The sequence below is a fragment of the Natator depressus genome, chromosome 2 (assembly GCF_965152275.1).
Source record: "Natator depressus isolate rNatDep1 chromosome 2, rNatDep2.hap1, whole genome shotgun sequence".
Taxonomy (NCBI): Eukaryota; Metazoa; Chordata; order Testudines; family Cheloniidae; genus Natator; species Natator depressus.
In genome coordinates this window covers 199,828,285-199,845,654 of record NC_134235.1, presented here as the reverse complement: position 1 = coordinate 199,845,654, position 17,370 = coordinate 199,828,285, and the positions used below count along the sequence as shown (strand labels likewise).

The 17,370-nt window shown below is 39.3% G+C and overlaps 1 protein-coding gene across 3 annotated transcripts in view; it reads right to left on the bottom strand.

Moving 5' to 3' along the window:
* The window catches only part of ANKRD28 (ankyrin repeat domain 28), a 235,172-nt gene that overhangs the window by 83,270 nt on the left and 134,532 nt on the right, over positions 1 to 17,370 (bottom strand). For all 3 annotated transcript variants that reach the window (XM_074945705.1, XM_074945703.1, XM_074945704.1), the window contains 3 exons: positions 5,882 to 5,952; positions 1,519 to 1,719; positions 666 to 753 (listed from right to left, as the gene is read on the bottom strand). In XM_074945705.1, the coding sequence (XP_074801806.1) occupies positions 666 to 753; positions 1,519 to 1,719; positions 5,882 to 5,952 (360 nt within the window). The remainder of the gene's footprint in view (positions 1 to 665; positions 754 to 1,518; positions 1,720 to 5,881; positions 5,953 to 17,370) is intronic.

Below are 17,370 nucleotides of genomic sequence, written 5' to 3'. Positions count from 1 at the left end.
ATGTCCACTGAAGGGAGAACAAGTAGTAATGGGCCTAATCTGCAGAAGGGAGATTTAGGATAGATATTAGGAAAAAGGTTTTTAATTATAAAGGTAGTGAAATTCTGGAATAGTCATCCAAGGGAGGTTGTATTTTTAAGAACAGGTTGGACAACACCTGTCAGGTAAAGTCTAGGTTCACTTGATTCTGCCTCAGTACAGTGGGCTGGACCTGATGACTTCTCACAGTCCCTTCCAGTCACATTTCTATGACTCTATAACCACCATCTATAAGTAATGGAGAATTATATTTATCTCTATTCAGTTTCCTCGTAGGCCGATCTTTCCTCTTAATAGCCATGTGGCATTAGTGGACAAATTTTCAATCAGGAATCCACATTAAACCAAAAAGTTAGTGTTTAGGGGAAAAACTGTTTTCCTTTCATTTCTCAAAATAAATTAGCATGTCATTTTTTTCTGCCACAAAAGCATTCATAAAAAAAGACAGTTTGCTGTATCCTATTACAAATGTTATATGAGATGTATAGATACCTTCCTCGTAATCACCTACTAAGCAACCTTGACTAAACGCTTTTGCCTAGAAATTAAAGTATATAAGTTCAATAAAATGAAGTGACTGACTTTCTCCCTAATGCACAGAGAATCAGTTGCAAAAGAGTACATACCCATATATGCTCCCCAATGTATAGCTCGTCTGTCTTTCTTGTCAAATGCATTAATATTGGCACCTCTAGACAATAACAAACTCACCATCTAGGGTGAAGAAAGAAAAATAAGTAAAATACCTCTGCTCAGAATATAAAACTATGCACAGAATGTGGCATAATAATGAAAGCGAAGAATAAATCTTGGGTGAAATGAAACCAAGTTTTTAAATCCTTTAAAACCACCATTCCATTTACATCGCTTTGATATTTTGTGCATTTAAGCATACTGACTGCCCACACTGTTGACAATGTTGTGATCATAGGATCCTCTAAATTATATATCAAGTGAAAACCAAAATATTTTAGATTACCTATTTTATGCAACTGTTTAACAACCATGGCATACTACATGTACTGTATCTACTACATACATACTGTTTATTAAAACTAAAAAAGTTAGTTAAAAATCTGTGCATTTAATCACCCTACAAATTTACATATTAAAAACCTTTCATTTCCATACAAACTGCTGAAAGTGGATCAATTACATTATGGCTTCAATCACTTGAAATTAATTTACAATTTAAGTTTATACATCTCAGCAGAACCCAGACTATAAATAAAAGGTTGTTGATTTTTTCTGGGGGAATGCAGAAACTAGAAAAAGCGTTCCTACAGGCTACTAATAAGGCCGTACCTCACCACTGGAACAGTATTCTTCAAGGCTTTAGTATGGGGATGTAAACACTGTAAATGTACTTTAGTGTACATTTTACCATTACCAGATCATGTACAAGCATGCAAATAAATAATCAGAGCTTTGGTGGGAGGCAAGAGGGCTAAGAAACAAGATCTGGAAAATAATCCATACCTCAACATGTCCACTGAAGGCTGCATGATGTAATGCTGTTCTACCTGCTCGATCTGACACATTTACATTACTTAGAAGAGGCACCAAAGCTTCAGCACATTTAACAGCTTTATTTGCAGCTGCTATATGTAGGGGTGTCTGCCAGTTTTTGTCACGGGCATTGACATCTGCTGAATGCTTTAACAACACCTGAACAGCATCCTGAAAATATTTGCAATAAAATAAATTACATTACTAAAGAACTAAAAGAATATACTTAGCAACTCCATGTAAAGTACAACAGAATCTCACTAATTCACACTTTGATAAACTGCATTCACATGTATTTTCAGGTTATGAGTTTATTCTCAAGCCCAGCAAGATTCTGGGATGGTTATAGATCCCCCAAACACAGCTAAGGAACTTACAATTGGCATTTGACACTGGTGGAATTCCCCATCACAAGATCAATAATGCTCAGGACTCCCTCTATTAGTGTGCATTAGTGAGGCACTACTGTACTTAAAATATATTACTACCAATTGTTAGACACCTTTTTTCAAAGAATAAAAATAGCTGCAAATGGTATATTATAGATGGAGAGTTTAATAACCATACTTTTTACAGATGTGCCTGTTTATAATACTATCAATTTAAACAGACATCGGCGGCAAAAGGAATATAATTTTTAATGGTGCCAAAGTGACAATCCTGTTTTAGAGTTCTATATCACGGTAATTTGGTAAGTAAGAAGTTTCATTCCCCTTTATAAAAATCAAGTTTAAACTGCAAACTTTTATACCATTCCTTTTACATTCCTACAGAAAGTAAAACCAAACACAATCCTGTTAATAACATATGCACACAATCACACAAAAAAGAAAACAGTTTTCAATACAAATATTAAGATGTAGATGCAATACTTCATTTTTTCATTAAGTCCACTAAGTTTTCTACAATTTATTAATTGTTCTGATTGTTTCTTTAGTCAAATGCAAAAAGAGTGCAAAAATAAGAAGGTTACTACTCTGAACTTAAAACATTCTACTGAGGCTAAATATTGCAGGTGTCTCAAATTATAGAGCAATGTTACTCATACACATCTGTGCTGCAATACTTAGACATCGCTGTAACTCATGAGTGGAGTGGAAATATTAACACTACATTCCATGTATTTATTCCATTAGAAGAACCTGTCAAAAGTTATCCTAAAACTATACATTTAATTTCCTCTCCTCTTAAGAAACAAAAAGTATAAGAGCAACCTAGAAAATACGTGTGACTTACTTTATAACTGTAAATTGAATGAATAGTGAAATGGATATGGACCCAAAATGTATTTAATAGTTTACTAGGAAAAAGCTGATTACATATCAAGTCTTTGGCTCCTTTGAGCCTAACATCCATGAAAACACCTACAAGAATCAGGAAATAAATACAAGAAGAGCTCTGGAATTGGTTGGGTACAAACTGTCAAAGGAAACACTAATTTTACTGTAAAAAAATTACTCTGGTCTCAGTATACAGTTAGTATGTGTATGTGCAGTGACGTATTTTCAAATTAAATGAATCTTAACTTTTTTTTTTGCGCAAAACACACCAGCACACAAAAGGAGTGCAAATTCACATTCTGAAGACTAACAGTCTAAGCTGAAATATGTTCAAGAAAAAAAGTTTGAAAACTAAATCCCCAAATATATTAAAGATATTTAGGGTGACCAGATGTTCTTGTTTAATTGGGTCTGCCCTCATTTGGGGGGAGTAGTCCTGCTGGATTATACCAAAACCAGGATTTAAATCACAGAGCTTCCTAGCTACTATACACAAGAGCTTGAACAGCGACACTCTGCCCCAGAAACAAGTCAGTAACCAGCTCAAGAGGGAGCATCTCTGTGCTGCTCCCAGCTGCACAGTGTGCTAGTATGTGTCCCCATCCATCTATTTATAAGGTCTTCCATCATCTTAATATTTAAGAGCCCCCCAAACATGTAAAAGTAGAAACACTAACAAGCTCTTTTTCTTCCATTCCAACCTCTAGGATAAATAAATTTGATTAGTGTATAAGGTTTGTTTCATTGCATGTTGTGAGTATGTGTAGAAACTCTAGGGAAAACGAAGAATAAATAAGTTTTGCATTTAAAAGTAATTAGTTCTGTGGTCACTTATCTCTTGCAGGAGCAAATTCCATAGTTTAGATCCAGTCACTGTCTCCCACACACCCTCCCAGAGTTGGCTGACAGATTCATTGTTTTGATACAATGTTGTGGTTATAGGAGGTCATGGTCACAGAGGGAGGGTTCTCTCTTAGGTAGCTAAGACAAGCCCATGGAAGGCTTTGAATATCAGGACAGAGGACTTAAGTTGGACTATATTCAATGAGGAGCCACTGCAAAGAAATGAGCACCAGGTGACCTGTGTTGCTATAGAAACAGACTGCTTCACAGCGTACTAGTTGAAGCTTTTTGCGTATCTAAGGCACGTGGGGGTTGGGTCAAAATGAAGTCCTACTGGCGTCCAGTTCTTTGTGGGGAGAAGGAGTGGTGGGGGGGAAGAGTAGTTGTAGAAGTTAAAAAGGTCCTACGGGGCAGACCCCTGGGCTGGTCCATTTTGTGGGAGAGAAGTGGTGCCCTTTGAAGTTTGGGGAAGGATATGTCCCAATCTCCAGATTTATATATAGTTTTGCCACAATAAAACCAGTTCACTGCAAGTTCTTATATGCTAAGGTTATGTTAATGATATACTAATGTGATTTACAGTTTTCATTTTATTATACTCATAGCCCTAGAAGCAAGGCAAGACTTATACAAATGAGAAAATAATATTCTTATTTTAGGAGTGATAACTGAGCAGAGGAAACTTTTTAAAAGTAAAATGTTCCATAGATTCAAAAAATCATTAGCCAAATTGTGACAGATCCTAGTGAGGGTATTCACAGAAGAGGAGGAAAGGAAGGAGAAAGCATGCAACAAGCATCCCATCCCCCCCACACAAGGGGCAGAAACAACTATAGTCCCAAATCTCAGGAGAGTGCAGGGACTGCTGCTTCAGTGAGGCTCTCTCAGGGGAGCATATTGCTTTACCCTAAAGGATAGTTTAGCCTATGCACCAAGCCATTCATAGAAGAATTGTGCCCAAGTTCCTTATGGGACAAGACCTCCACATTACTACCTACTTAGGTTAGTGGCTAAATGCTACTATTTGGCCCAAAAGCAAAATCTAAAATGGACGGTTTTAGATCCAAAGTCTGATGCCTGAGACTCTGCAAAACCAAAACAATCTCATTTCATCCCCTCTCTCTCTAATAAAAATAAACAATAATAGTACTGATATGACTCAGGTACAGTACTCTGCGTAGTCAGGTTCTGTGAAATTCTCCCACATGACTCTAGCAACAATACATGTCAATCCTAAGCTTCAGCATTTTTACTGAGCTAATTTTATGACACTTCACAGATTTAAAATTCCAGTTAATGACAGTTTGAAACTCAGAGAATACGATACCTGAACAATGATATAAATGCACCTCTTAATTTTTCTTCCTACGATATTTCTATATTTAGCAACATATTGATACATGCTTCAAAAACCTTGATTTTTCTGATGAAACAAAATGTCAGAATTTTATTAGCAGCTTGCTCTGCTCTACTCTGTACATTTGAATGTTTCAGATGAAACTTAAACCTACAAGCCCAAACTAAATACTTTATGTTAAAACGCTTACAGCTGCTAGCTTCAATGTTTTCAATAAAGAAACTGTAGAAATGCTTGCCTATTAAAAAATGAAAAAAAAAAACAAAATCGTGCTGTATAGGTGAAAACAAACCCTATTTAGTTTCTAGAGTATTTTTCCATTATACTGAACCACTTTGGTTATCTCACCCCAAAGGAATCATGGACTTTATGTTCTGAATTCAGAAATATTCTCTGTCATGGGAATGGCATTCATGATTTATTATTTCCATGTACAAGAATTTCTGGTTTCCTTTTGTATTAAAATAATAAAAACAAACTACCTGTACTTATTCTAGATTCTTTTAATGAACATTTCTAAGAGCATGTTATTTTTGCAATTTTTTTTTCCTGTTCAGAACCTCTCTCTATTCTACAATTGGAATTATGAAGTTATGCCCCCCACCTTTTTTTTCCTGTTAAATTTTAAAAAATCTGTTGCAAACATCCTGGGCTCTCTAAGCATTTTCAATAGTTTCACTCTAAGAAAACTGAATAAGAAATAGAAAGTTGTCTGAGATGCTGTATTTTATTTTACATAAACTCATCTTTAAAAGAGAAAAGAGAGAAAAGAGAAAAGAGAAAAGAGAAAAGAGAAAAGAGAAAAGAGAAAAGAGAAAAGAGAGAAAAGAGAAAAAACGTGTTTATTTCATACCTCACTACATGATGCAACAGCTCTGTGTAAGGGAGTCAACCACTTGCTGTCTTTGGCATTAACTCTAGCTCCTGTAACAAAAAATAAATAAAATTAACTGACAGTGTATTCATACAAAATCTAAGTGTTTCAATAAACAAATTACTGTACAAAGTTACTACAACATTATATGCTAGACTAGTTAATGCAGGAGAATGCTAAGAAAAATAATACTTTTTTCCATGGGCTTTGGGTTATAGGATTCGCCCTCTGATGCACAGATGGAATTCTGTAATTCCTTGTTCACGAATAGTGAAGTGTATTTAATCAGTTATCTACACTAGTGAAATCTATTTTCCCAATGGTACTTCAAAGGCCTGCTGTGGCAGGAAAAAAAAAAGAAGCACTGGGTATCCTTGTCTTCATGCAACACAAAGCCAAGCACCCACACCACACACAACTTAATGGTATTCTGAGAGCAGATGAGGGGAAGAAGATTCATGATCCCCATTCCTTCATACCCCTTTGTAGTTGGGCAGATTTGTCTGCTTCCCTGCTGTCGACAGATAGGGGTAGTGCTCGCTGTCCCCCTTGGGAACTGGAGTGCATGAGGGAAAGAAGAGCAATATTTGAAGCTGCTTACTCCTGCCCGACAACTACTTCTCTTCAGCAGCTGGATTTGCAATGATCCTGCCTCCTCAGCCAGAAAGGCTATTCCCTATCAGCTAAGCAATACCAGGGAAGCTCCTCCTTTTGTGGTGGCCTATGTTGTTTACACCTGGGGGAACCAAGAATTTGATCGACTGAAAAGGAAGAACTCTGCTGACTTTGAAAATGATGAGTAATACAGCTAATATGGAGATGTCAGTGCCCCTTCCTTGTTTCTAAACTTGTTCACATACACACAAAAGGATATTTATTATAGCAGGCTGCGAAAACTTGTTCAATAAATCTTAGTTCCTTTAAAAAAAAAAACAAAAAAAACACCACACCCTAGAAAGCCCTAAATCCGCGCGCTCTCTCTTTCTCTCTCTCTCTCTTTTTTTTTTAAGGCCCATTTTGGGCTTGACCCTTGGTTTTTAAAAAGTAAAACAAAATATTATAATCTACTAGAGTAAATTGGGAAATCATTCCCTCCTCCATCAACAGTTTCAATGAAATAAAAAGTTTGCTTTTATCAAAGGGTCTTCACTTATAAACTGAATTTTTTATGAAAATTTCCATTTAACTCAACCATTTTTTGCCAAAAAGTGTTTTGATAATTTTTTTGACCAGCTCTGGAATCCATATGTTAATGATACATCTCTATATACTAAGATGAGCGTACACCTCTTAAATTATCAAGAAAGGCAAGCCATTTATTGAGAAATTGATGTTTGGGGAAAGGATAATTGGGACCCAATAATCTAGTATAACAATGTTTGGCCAACTCAGGAGAAAATTACACCTTGTTGATATGTAATATCTCTTCTTTCAACAATTTAAAGACCAACACTGCTTTCTGATAAACAGACATGTAAATCATGTGCCTCATTAAAAAAAAAAAAATCAGCTACAGTGTGCACCATACTCTTTTAGTGCACATGAATTTTAATTTTAAACTTGCATAGTATTAGACAGTTGGCTTAAACAAACCACTATCGCAGAGCAGCCTAGAAATCAATCACTTATTAAAACAACCAGCAGTGGATTTCTTAAATTTAACTTTTCTATTTATTTATAACTGCATTCATTTGCTTAACCCCCCAACCCCACTACTCATTAACAACTATGGAACCAACTGAAAATACAATTCACACTATTTTCTACATGGGCTTATGAACAGTCTCTGCTGTCAGTTTCCTCCATTAAGTGAGCACGAACTCCTTTGAGTAATATATTTCCTGAATGTATTTTTTAACAATGTGCTTTCCTGTTTCCTGATATAGCAATATTTCTAATTGCAAAATTGTTTTGTGCAATATGCTGTACTGCAAAAACAATATATTTACAACTGGAAGACAGTTCAGTAAAGACCAGCTAACCTAATTAATAAACTGTACTTCTGTTATCATAGAAAATCAGCAAACTAGACTACTTTAATACGAAATACTTGGTGCTCAGAGTTAAACACAACTAATCCTAGAAAATAATTCATTTATTTTACATCATGTGTACCAAAGAATGCACAAGCATGAAAGGTTTGTAGTGGGGTAAAAGTCACCCTGCAAGGGATTTCTAATTTGTTGTATAATGGCTTCCTTCAAACAGTGATATGTGTCTCAAGAGAGAGGGGTGATGTTGTGGGGAGGGTGAAGGCGTTGAGAGGGAACGGTCACAGCTATGCAATAGTCCAACCAACACTGAAGAAAACCACCCTGGACAGCTATCTTCTAACATCCACAGTCAAACCTCCCATTCCTGAGCAAACTCAGAGAAGCTAGCACCAAGCCAGCTACGAACTCATCTTACTGATGGTAACATTCTAGATCCAGCACAACCTAGATTCAGGCCAAGACACAGAACTGGCACTGATGAATGATCCCCTCCTATCAATGGATAGAGGACAGACATCCACTGTTAACCATGAGATATGGCTGCCTCGCCTGAGAAGTGTGGCAGGAATCCCAAATAATGTGCTAAAATGGTTTGAGTCCTTCCCTGGAAGTACGCACCCAAAGAGTAGAGATGGAAAATTGCACTTCCACTGCTAGAACCCTCACTTGTGGAGTTCTACAAGGATCAATTCGCTCTCCGGTCCTCTCATACAATCGCTAGGTGAACTTGTCAGATGACACGGAGTCCAGTGCCAGCAACATGCAGATAACACAGCTCTACCGATCCTTCATCACACATGACCACACCACTACAATCCAGATGGCCCAGTGCTTGGATGAGATCAGCTCATGGATGACGAACAGCTGGTTGAAGCTCAGCAACACAGAGGTGATGCTGGTGGTCCGAGGAAAGTATTTCGAAGAGTTTCCTCTTCAATTTACAATTTAGCCACAATTTAGTCTCCTTTGAGTGAAGGTTCACTTCCACAATTGGTCAAACTCAGTCCGTAGTCTAGGAGTACTCCTTGATTCCTCATTGATGCTGAGCTGTCACATTGCAATGCCAGCAAGTAATACCTTCTACCATCTCTGACTGGCTGGGAGACTCCATCCCATCCTGTTGGACAAAGACCTGACCTCAATTATTCATGCCTTTGCCACCTGTCAGCTGGACTACAGCAAAGAGATATACCTGAGCATGAAACCTTTAGCATTTAGGAAACTCCAACTAGTAGCTTACCTTCTTAGCAACACAGACTACCGTGAGCACATCAAAACCTATCCTCTGTGCTCTATACTCATTTGCCATAGAATTCTGAATCAAGTTCAAGGTCTCGTTCCTTAATTTCGAAGTGCTCCCATGGCCTGAGTCCCTGGATACCTAAAAGACTGTCTAAGGCTGCAGGACAAAACCCATGGTCAACAACTTTGCTCCTCTGTCACAATGGAACTCTCAACCTTTAGAGTAAAGCTTGGCCAGATGGGAGACAGAACCTTCTCCGGGGTGGTTCAAAACTGCAATGAACTCCACCCAGAACCAGGGACCATCACAAACCTCACCACTTTGCACTCACTTCTTTGACCATGCCTTCTCTAATATAAAACATATAGCAACAGATATTTAAGAAATAAAAAACCCTACAAAACATGGCACTCCACTGAACAAATTTCTCCAACTGGGAAGAGGAGGAGAGAACAAACAACACATGACAGATGTGAAGTCACATTGCTTAACACACTACTGGGAGGTACTCACATGCTATGGGCATAAGTGTGGTATAAAAACCTATATAGAACAGATTCATCCATTAAAATAATTCTTGAAAACCTTGTGCAAGAGAATGGGTGGTATTTAGAAAGATTTTTTTTCCCCTCGAGAGGGAGAAATTTCTAACACATCTAAAGAATCAACAAGTAAATCTTACTTTTGTCTATCACCATGAAATCACCCAAACACCATCAGCCCAGACTAACAGTCTCCATACTATTCTATACCCAGAGCTAAAGTCAAATACATCTGAGGACTCCAAATGTTGCTGGAATTGTCTTACAACAGCCTTCCCAGTAACTGTCTCCCAAAAAAGGAAGATTTGAGACTGAACAATAATTAAGACCATAAATTGTCTGCGTCCTACCAGGCATAAGCATACCTGTCATGCTTCCAGTTGCTCTCCAACCCCTGCCCGGGCCACTCATTGTGACTGGCAGACAGTAAGATACAAGCAAGAGCCTAAAATACAGAAGAGCTACTATCCTGTTAGTAATTTTCCCCCTCCAGCAATTCCATGCACAGTTTACTACTGACTCTCCAAACAGCAAAAGACAGACAGCACAGTAAATGAACAAAGGGAATTTAAAAAAAAAAAATGGAAGCAAGAAAATGGAAGGAAAAATGAAAGAAGGAAAGAAATACAGATTGAAGAGAAAATGGAACAGATTTTAGCCCTGTCTGCACTAAGAACATGACCCTTTTCCATCAGCAGTCAAAGTAACTGGTCCACCAAACTGGAGTTGAAAAACTTTGCCCTTTAGTGTAAGGGCAACGAAAAAAACTGAGTTGCCATTGACTGGATCCTTGGATCTCAGCTCAATGCATGAGATAGGCCAGAACTCCCCTAGCTCTTAAAGAGTTCAAGTGCTTTGGAGACATGGGCGGCCCAATCTTATTCTCATACCAACTGCCATGGTGTCTCAGGCCACTGCCATTCCTTTCTGTCCATGCTTAGCTATAAAGCACTGTCAGTTGGAAATGCAGTTATTTAGTCATGCAGTTTGAGTTCAATGAAGCTACAGACTTTTGCTTCAGTCTGAAAACAGAACACTTTCTAACATTTCTACATCCTTTGACTGATTTCTCCTCATTCCCATGGTTTCCTTGGGGTTCTGGAGTGGTTCCTCATAGAACTAGAGTAACAGCCGTGTTAGTCTGTATTCGCAAAAAGAAAAGGAGTACATGTGGCACCTTAGAGACTAACCAATTTATTTGAGCATAAGCTTTCGTGAGCTACAGCTCACTTCATCGGATGCATGTAGCTCACCAAAGCTTATGCTCAAATAAATTGGTTAGTCTCTAAGGTGCCACAAGTACTCCTTTTCTCATAGAACTAGTTTTCTTTAGCCACATAGCTGAAATTGTCCAAGTTGTTGGTGCCTCTATGGCTTCAGTCATGGAGGCTGATTTCAGTGCACTGTGGGTCATTAGCCTCATAAGCACTGATATTCCTTTAGTACTTGGTGCACTGACAGCTTCAATACTCTGTTGACAGCATCACTGTCTTGTCATTTGTTCTTCTACAGTCTCTATTTGTTGTCATTAATCATTGTGGCAGCACCTACAGGCCTTCTTCAGGGCCCAGGACCTCATTATGCTAGGCACTGTAAACACATGAAGAGATGGTCCCTGCCCTCAAAAGCTTAAAATCTAAGTATAAGACAGGAAACAATGAGCAGCTACTAAAAAGAGAACAGAACACACAGAGACGATTATAAATGTAATAAGTAATGGGTACAACACAAAATTGCCTAGCTTATCTTGGAGTGCTGAATTCCTCATCTAACTCAATAACTTGATGCATTCTTAGTACCTGGGGATAGTTAATCTACGTTCTTTTCTCGTCTTCATTTTAGAGCTGGTTGAATCACTCAGATTAAAAGTTTTTAATGGATGTATTGGAATCTTTTGTCTTTGGAAGCATTACACAAAGCTCTCTGAACACTGGAGAACCTCAGCTCTCCTTAGGCCTCTCACTATATTTCTGCATGCTGGAACCATTCTTGGCCTCGAGTACTTCAGAGTTATTTGCCTCAAAGCAGGTGTCTGATCTAGCTTTTAAAGTGCAGCCTCGCATCGTCCCCCCCGCCACAAATACTAAATATACTTATACCTGTTGGACAAAGACCTGACCTCAATTATTCATGCCTTTGCCACCTGTCAGCTGGACTACATTGAATCATAGAACTGGAAGGGACCTCGAGAGATCATCTAGTCCAGTCCCCTGCACTCAAGGCACAACTAAGTATTATCTATACCATCCCAGACAGGTGTTTGTCCAACCTGCTCTTAAAAATCCCCAATGATGGAGATTCCACAACCTCCCTAGGCAATTTATTCCAGTGCTTAGCCACTGACAATTAGGAAGTTTTTCCTGATGTCCAACCTAAACCGCCCTGGCTGCAATTTAAGCCCATTGCTTCTTGTCCTATCCTCAGAGGTTAACAATTTTTCCTCCTTCCTCCTTGTAACAACCTTTTATGTACTTCAAAACTGTTAACATGTCCCCTCTCAGTGAGGCGAAGTTATTCTGTATTGGGTTAAGACTTTCCTGTGTGAATACACTGATCCAACATGTTAGTGGATGTTTACTATATGCCTATAATGTTTGAATTCAATGTGAATTATACAGGAAGGCAACAAAATAGCTTCCCAGATAAGAATACCTAGTTACACACTAAGAAGTCAATGGGGACCAGATGTTAGCTTCAAAGATCCTGTATCTTGTCTCCAACACACTGTAAAACTAGGCTAGGAATTAGAGATCAAATGAAGACTAAACAGTTAGAAGACCTCTGAGACGTTGAAAAGGGGGCCAGGGTTTATTTGTGAGCAAGTATAGGCAGACAGGCTGGCACAAGAAAATGCTCTGTGGAGGAGTCAGGCCTCCCAGACCCAGGGAATGGTAAGCCTTAAAGAAGAACTAGATATGCTTACAGTATGTTTTACGGTTTTTGAGATATATTTTTTCTGAAATGGTTTTAAATAAATGATGCTTTGCTTTAAGGAAGCTCTTTGGTCATTAATTACCACAGTCATTGCCCCAGAGGAAGTAGAAATACAGGTTCTGAGCCCAAGTCAGACCTAAAATGGTCAAGATTGAGACACAGGTGACTACCACACAGCACCCTATGTGAGTGAGAGTGAAATACACAAGAAAGGGGTGCTGGCTTGAAGCCTAGAGGAAGTGCATCAGAGGGACCAGGAGATGTTAATAGTGCAGTTCGCCTGATAACCATAAGGTATTTTTGCTATTCAGTTTCTTCCGTTCAAAGGTCACAATCTAAAGCGACTACTCTGTCTGAACAACAATACAACTTTGACAGTTTCACAAACTCATCATTTCAGGTTTTCATAATTTAAGGGTTAGAGTCTGTATACTCTATACCTAAAAAAGCCTGAGATCACAACAGAGGAGAACGTGGATTAAGAGAAAATTTAGAGGACATTTCAAACAGATATTCTACAAAAAATGTCCTCCACTTGACAGCAAACCAGATTTGAGAGAAAAAATACATTTGTAAGTGCCCTTTATGTCTGAAGTGGATGCTTAACTGTCCAAAGACAGGTTTCAGAATGGTAGCCGTGTTAGTCTGTATCAGCAAAAACGAGGAGTCCTTGTGGCACCTTAGAGAATAAAATTTATTTGGGCATAAGCTTTCATGGGCTAGAACCCACTTCATCAGATGCATGGAGTGGAAAATACAGGAGCAGGTATAAATACATGAAAAGATGTGAATTGCCTTACCAAGTGCAAGGTTAGTCTAACAAGACAATTCAATTGACAGCAGGATACCAAGGGAGGAAAAATAACTTTTGAAGTGGTAATGAGAGTGGCCCATTTCAGACAGTTGACAAGAAGGTGTGAGTGAGTACCAGTAGGGGGAAATTAGTACTGGGGAAATTAGGTTTAGGTTGTAAAATGACCCAACCACTCCCAGTCTTTATTCAGGCCTGGTGTCCAGTTTGCAAATTAATTCCAGTTCTGCAGTTTCACATTGGAGTCTCTTTTGGAAGGGTTTTTTTTGAAGAATTGCCACTTTTAGGTCTGTTATTGAGTGACCAGGGAGACTGAAGTGAAGTGTTCTCCTACTGGTTTTTGAATGTTATGATTCCTGATGTCAGATTTGTGTCCATTTATTCTTTTGCATAGAGACGGTCCGGTTTGGCCAATGTACATGGCAGAGGGGCACTGCTAACACATGATGGCATATATCACATTGGTAGATGTGCAGGTGAACGAGTCCCTGATGGTGTCCTTTGAATAGATCAGTTGGCACCGGGATTTGGCACTCAGGACAGAGTTGGCACCGCGGTTTGTTGCAGGGTTTGGTTCCTGGGTTGGTGTTTTTGTTGTGTGGTGTGTAGTTGCTGATGAGTATTTGCTTCAGGTTGGGGGGCTGTCTGTAAGTGAGGACTGGCCTGTCCCCCAAGATCTGTCAGAGTGATGGATCGTCCCTCAGGATAGGTTGTAGATCCTTGATGATGTGCTGGAGACGTTTTAGTTGGGAGCTGTAGGTGATGGCTAGTGGCGTTGCTACTTTCTTTGTTGGGCCTGTCTTGTAGTACGTGACCCTTCTGGGTACCCTTCTGGCTCTGTTAGTCTGTTTCACTTCACTTCACCTAAGCCTAATTTCCCCAATACTAATTTCCCCCTACTGTTACTCACACCTTCTTGTCAACTGTCTGAAATGGGCCACTGATTACCACTTCAAAAGTTCTTTTTCCTCCCTTGGTATCCTGCTGTCAATTGAATTGTCTCATTAGACTAACCTCACACTTGGTAAGGCAATTCACATCTTTTCATGTACTTATATCTGCTCCTGTATTTTCCACTCCATGCATCTGATGAAGTGGGTTCTAGCCCACGAACGCTTACGCCCAAATAAATTAGTCTCTAAGGTACCACAAGGACTCCTCGTTGTTTTTGTCCAAAGAACAAACATCTAAAGAATTCCTGTTAAGTATTGCTTAAAGCAACAGGGCACTATGAAAAACAGTTTTGATGTAGTGGGGGAAAACAGCTACATTTTTTCACATGACAAAGGGAAAACGAAAAATGTAATGCCAATTAGATACAGGCCAGATAGCTGTTCCTTTCAAGTAAACAGTACAAAAAATGTTGTAGATACTCTGACAAAAGAATATCAAAGCCTGTTTCTCAGAAGGGGACCTAAATATCAGATTGACTTGTATAAGGAAGAATAGATAAGATTGCCTTTTCATATAGGCAACTGCCAGCTCTTAAATGAAATTCTCACTGAAGCTAGTTGATTATACTACTACTATAATACCGCATTTGACGGTATGTTACACCGAACTCATTTCTTCAAACTCTGAATGGGCGTGGCTGTGCATCATGCCTCAGTTTGCATACTGAAGGCAAAATGCAGCACAAACCACATCCCATTATGTTTTATTAGTTACATGGACGCTAATCTGTCCTTTGTTATAGTTCTTACTGGAGATGGGCCAACTCTTCTACAAAGTGTACTTAAATAACTGGCTGGTACTACTAGTAATAAATGCTGAGAGAATGTATTATTTTATTCCCTTTATCACTAATAAACTAAGGAAGCCATCAGCATCTGCTTTATTGAACATCAATGCATTTATTTAAGCTGTTTTTATATGCATGATAAAATTTCTTCAATCTAAATACCACTGATATAACACTAATTCTTATACAGCACAAAAAGAGTTTCAGGCCAAAGGATTGAAGACCTTGCATGAGATACATGGCCCAAACAGCCACTTTCTTAGTGTGGCAGAGCTCCGACCTTGTCCCCATGGGTCCCGCGCTTCCAGGCGGTTTATGCTAGCTTCAGAGGCTCACTGCAACCCTCCACGTAGCCCTTCTCTCTCTAGGTCCAGGGACACAGCCTACTGAGCCCTTTTCATCATAAGCTAGCAATGGAGGTTGGTGAGAGAATTCCCAGTCTCTGTTGCTCCTACGGCCGCATGCCAAAACAGTTTAGCCTCCTGTCCTGACAGAGGCCTGTTTTCCCCTCCCAGGAGGTGTTTCTGTAGTGGTGGTTTGGGGGGAACCTGGGCCGGCCCGCCCTCTACTCCGGGTTCCGGCCCAGGGACCCTAACGGTAGCAGCTGTTGGCAGCCAACCTTTCACTGCCAGAGTTGCTACATTTCTCTGGGCCACTTCCACACAGCTCTCCTGCTTCTCCCTTCTTCACCCTTACCTTAGGGCTCCCTTACCAATGACTTGAGGGTGTCTTCATTAACCAGCCCTTCAGCTGCACTTTGGCTCCCTGGCTCCTCTCTGCCTGACTGGAGTGAGCCCTTTTATATTATCAGAGGGGACTTAGAGTCAGGTGGTCACATTAGCTTAATGGCCTCACCTGATTCTTTGCACGTTAATTGGAGTCAGGTGTTCTCATTAGCCTGGAGCAGCCCCTGCTCTGGTCAGTCAGGGAACAGAAAACTGTTAATCCAGTGGCCAGTATGTCTGCCTTCTGCTACTCTGCTGTACCCAACTGGCCTGGGCCCATCACATTAGCTTGGACTTAAAATATGGTCCTATACTGAAGATTGACAACATAAAAATGGCACTTTTATACTGAACAGAGCTGTTCTCTATGTGCATTCAGTCATATCTATTTACTCTATTAACAATTTTATACTGCTTTTGTTCCTGTTGACACTGCAAGACTACACTCCAGTGGTGGAACGAGCTGAATTCCACCCTAGTATTCTATCCAGGGTACCCTGATCAGAACTGCCAATCAGGTTCCTCCCTTGAAGCAAATTTGCCCACAGTTACACCTGTTAAATTCACTGAACAGGCATAACTGAGACCAGAATTTGTTTGGCCTTCAGAATCTTTGTTAAAGGCGGTGCACAAACCAGAAAAGAATCTTAGCAAAGTTGAATTTACTGGACTGGTAGTTAGAAAGCTATTTTTTACTTGGAAATTTAGCAAGTCTAGCACAGTTGAGACAAATATAAACCCAACTAGACTATTTTTACAGTCATTGTTTTGAGAAGAGCCACATTTTAATACTGGTCACACATACACAGAGTTCTCAGAATATGCCATCTGCAAAGTTTCATGTTGAAGGAATAGTACACTGATCTCTTTAGTCCTGGAATCTTTAATAAAATTAGTCTGCACAGCCAGTGGCCATATGCATAATGCTTAAAAGTTTGCATTAGGCTATGCTGACACTTGGAGCCAAATGTAATGCTGATGTAACTAGGTGTAACTCCATTAAGTGAGTTACCCCATAGCTGAATCTGGCCCCATGTTTTTAAAAGGAGGTGCACAGAACCCATAGAACTTAATTTAGGACTGTCTGCCCAGAGAGGAACTCTAAAAAGACAAGCAAGGATGGAGGGATTGACACAATACATTATGAAAGTTCCAGTTGCCAGTGAATAAGTAGCCTGTGTGACAGATTTTTTTTCTGCAAAAAAGGCTAACTGTGCACACAGGGCTAATAGTTCCATTGTTCTTCCTCCTTCTCAAAATGTAGGCACAATGACTTTTCTTCAGTTATCAGGTGCCTTGACTGACTCTCATGACTTATTCAAGATTATTTTCAGAAGTTCTGAAATGTCCTCCCTCTGTTAGTTGTTTTTTAAATTAAAAGGCTATATTTCACCCAGATCTCAGACTTGTTTATACAGCAAATATAAAATATGTCTGCTATAACAGGAACATATATTTTCAAAAATATTACCATGAGA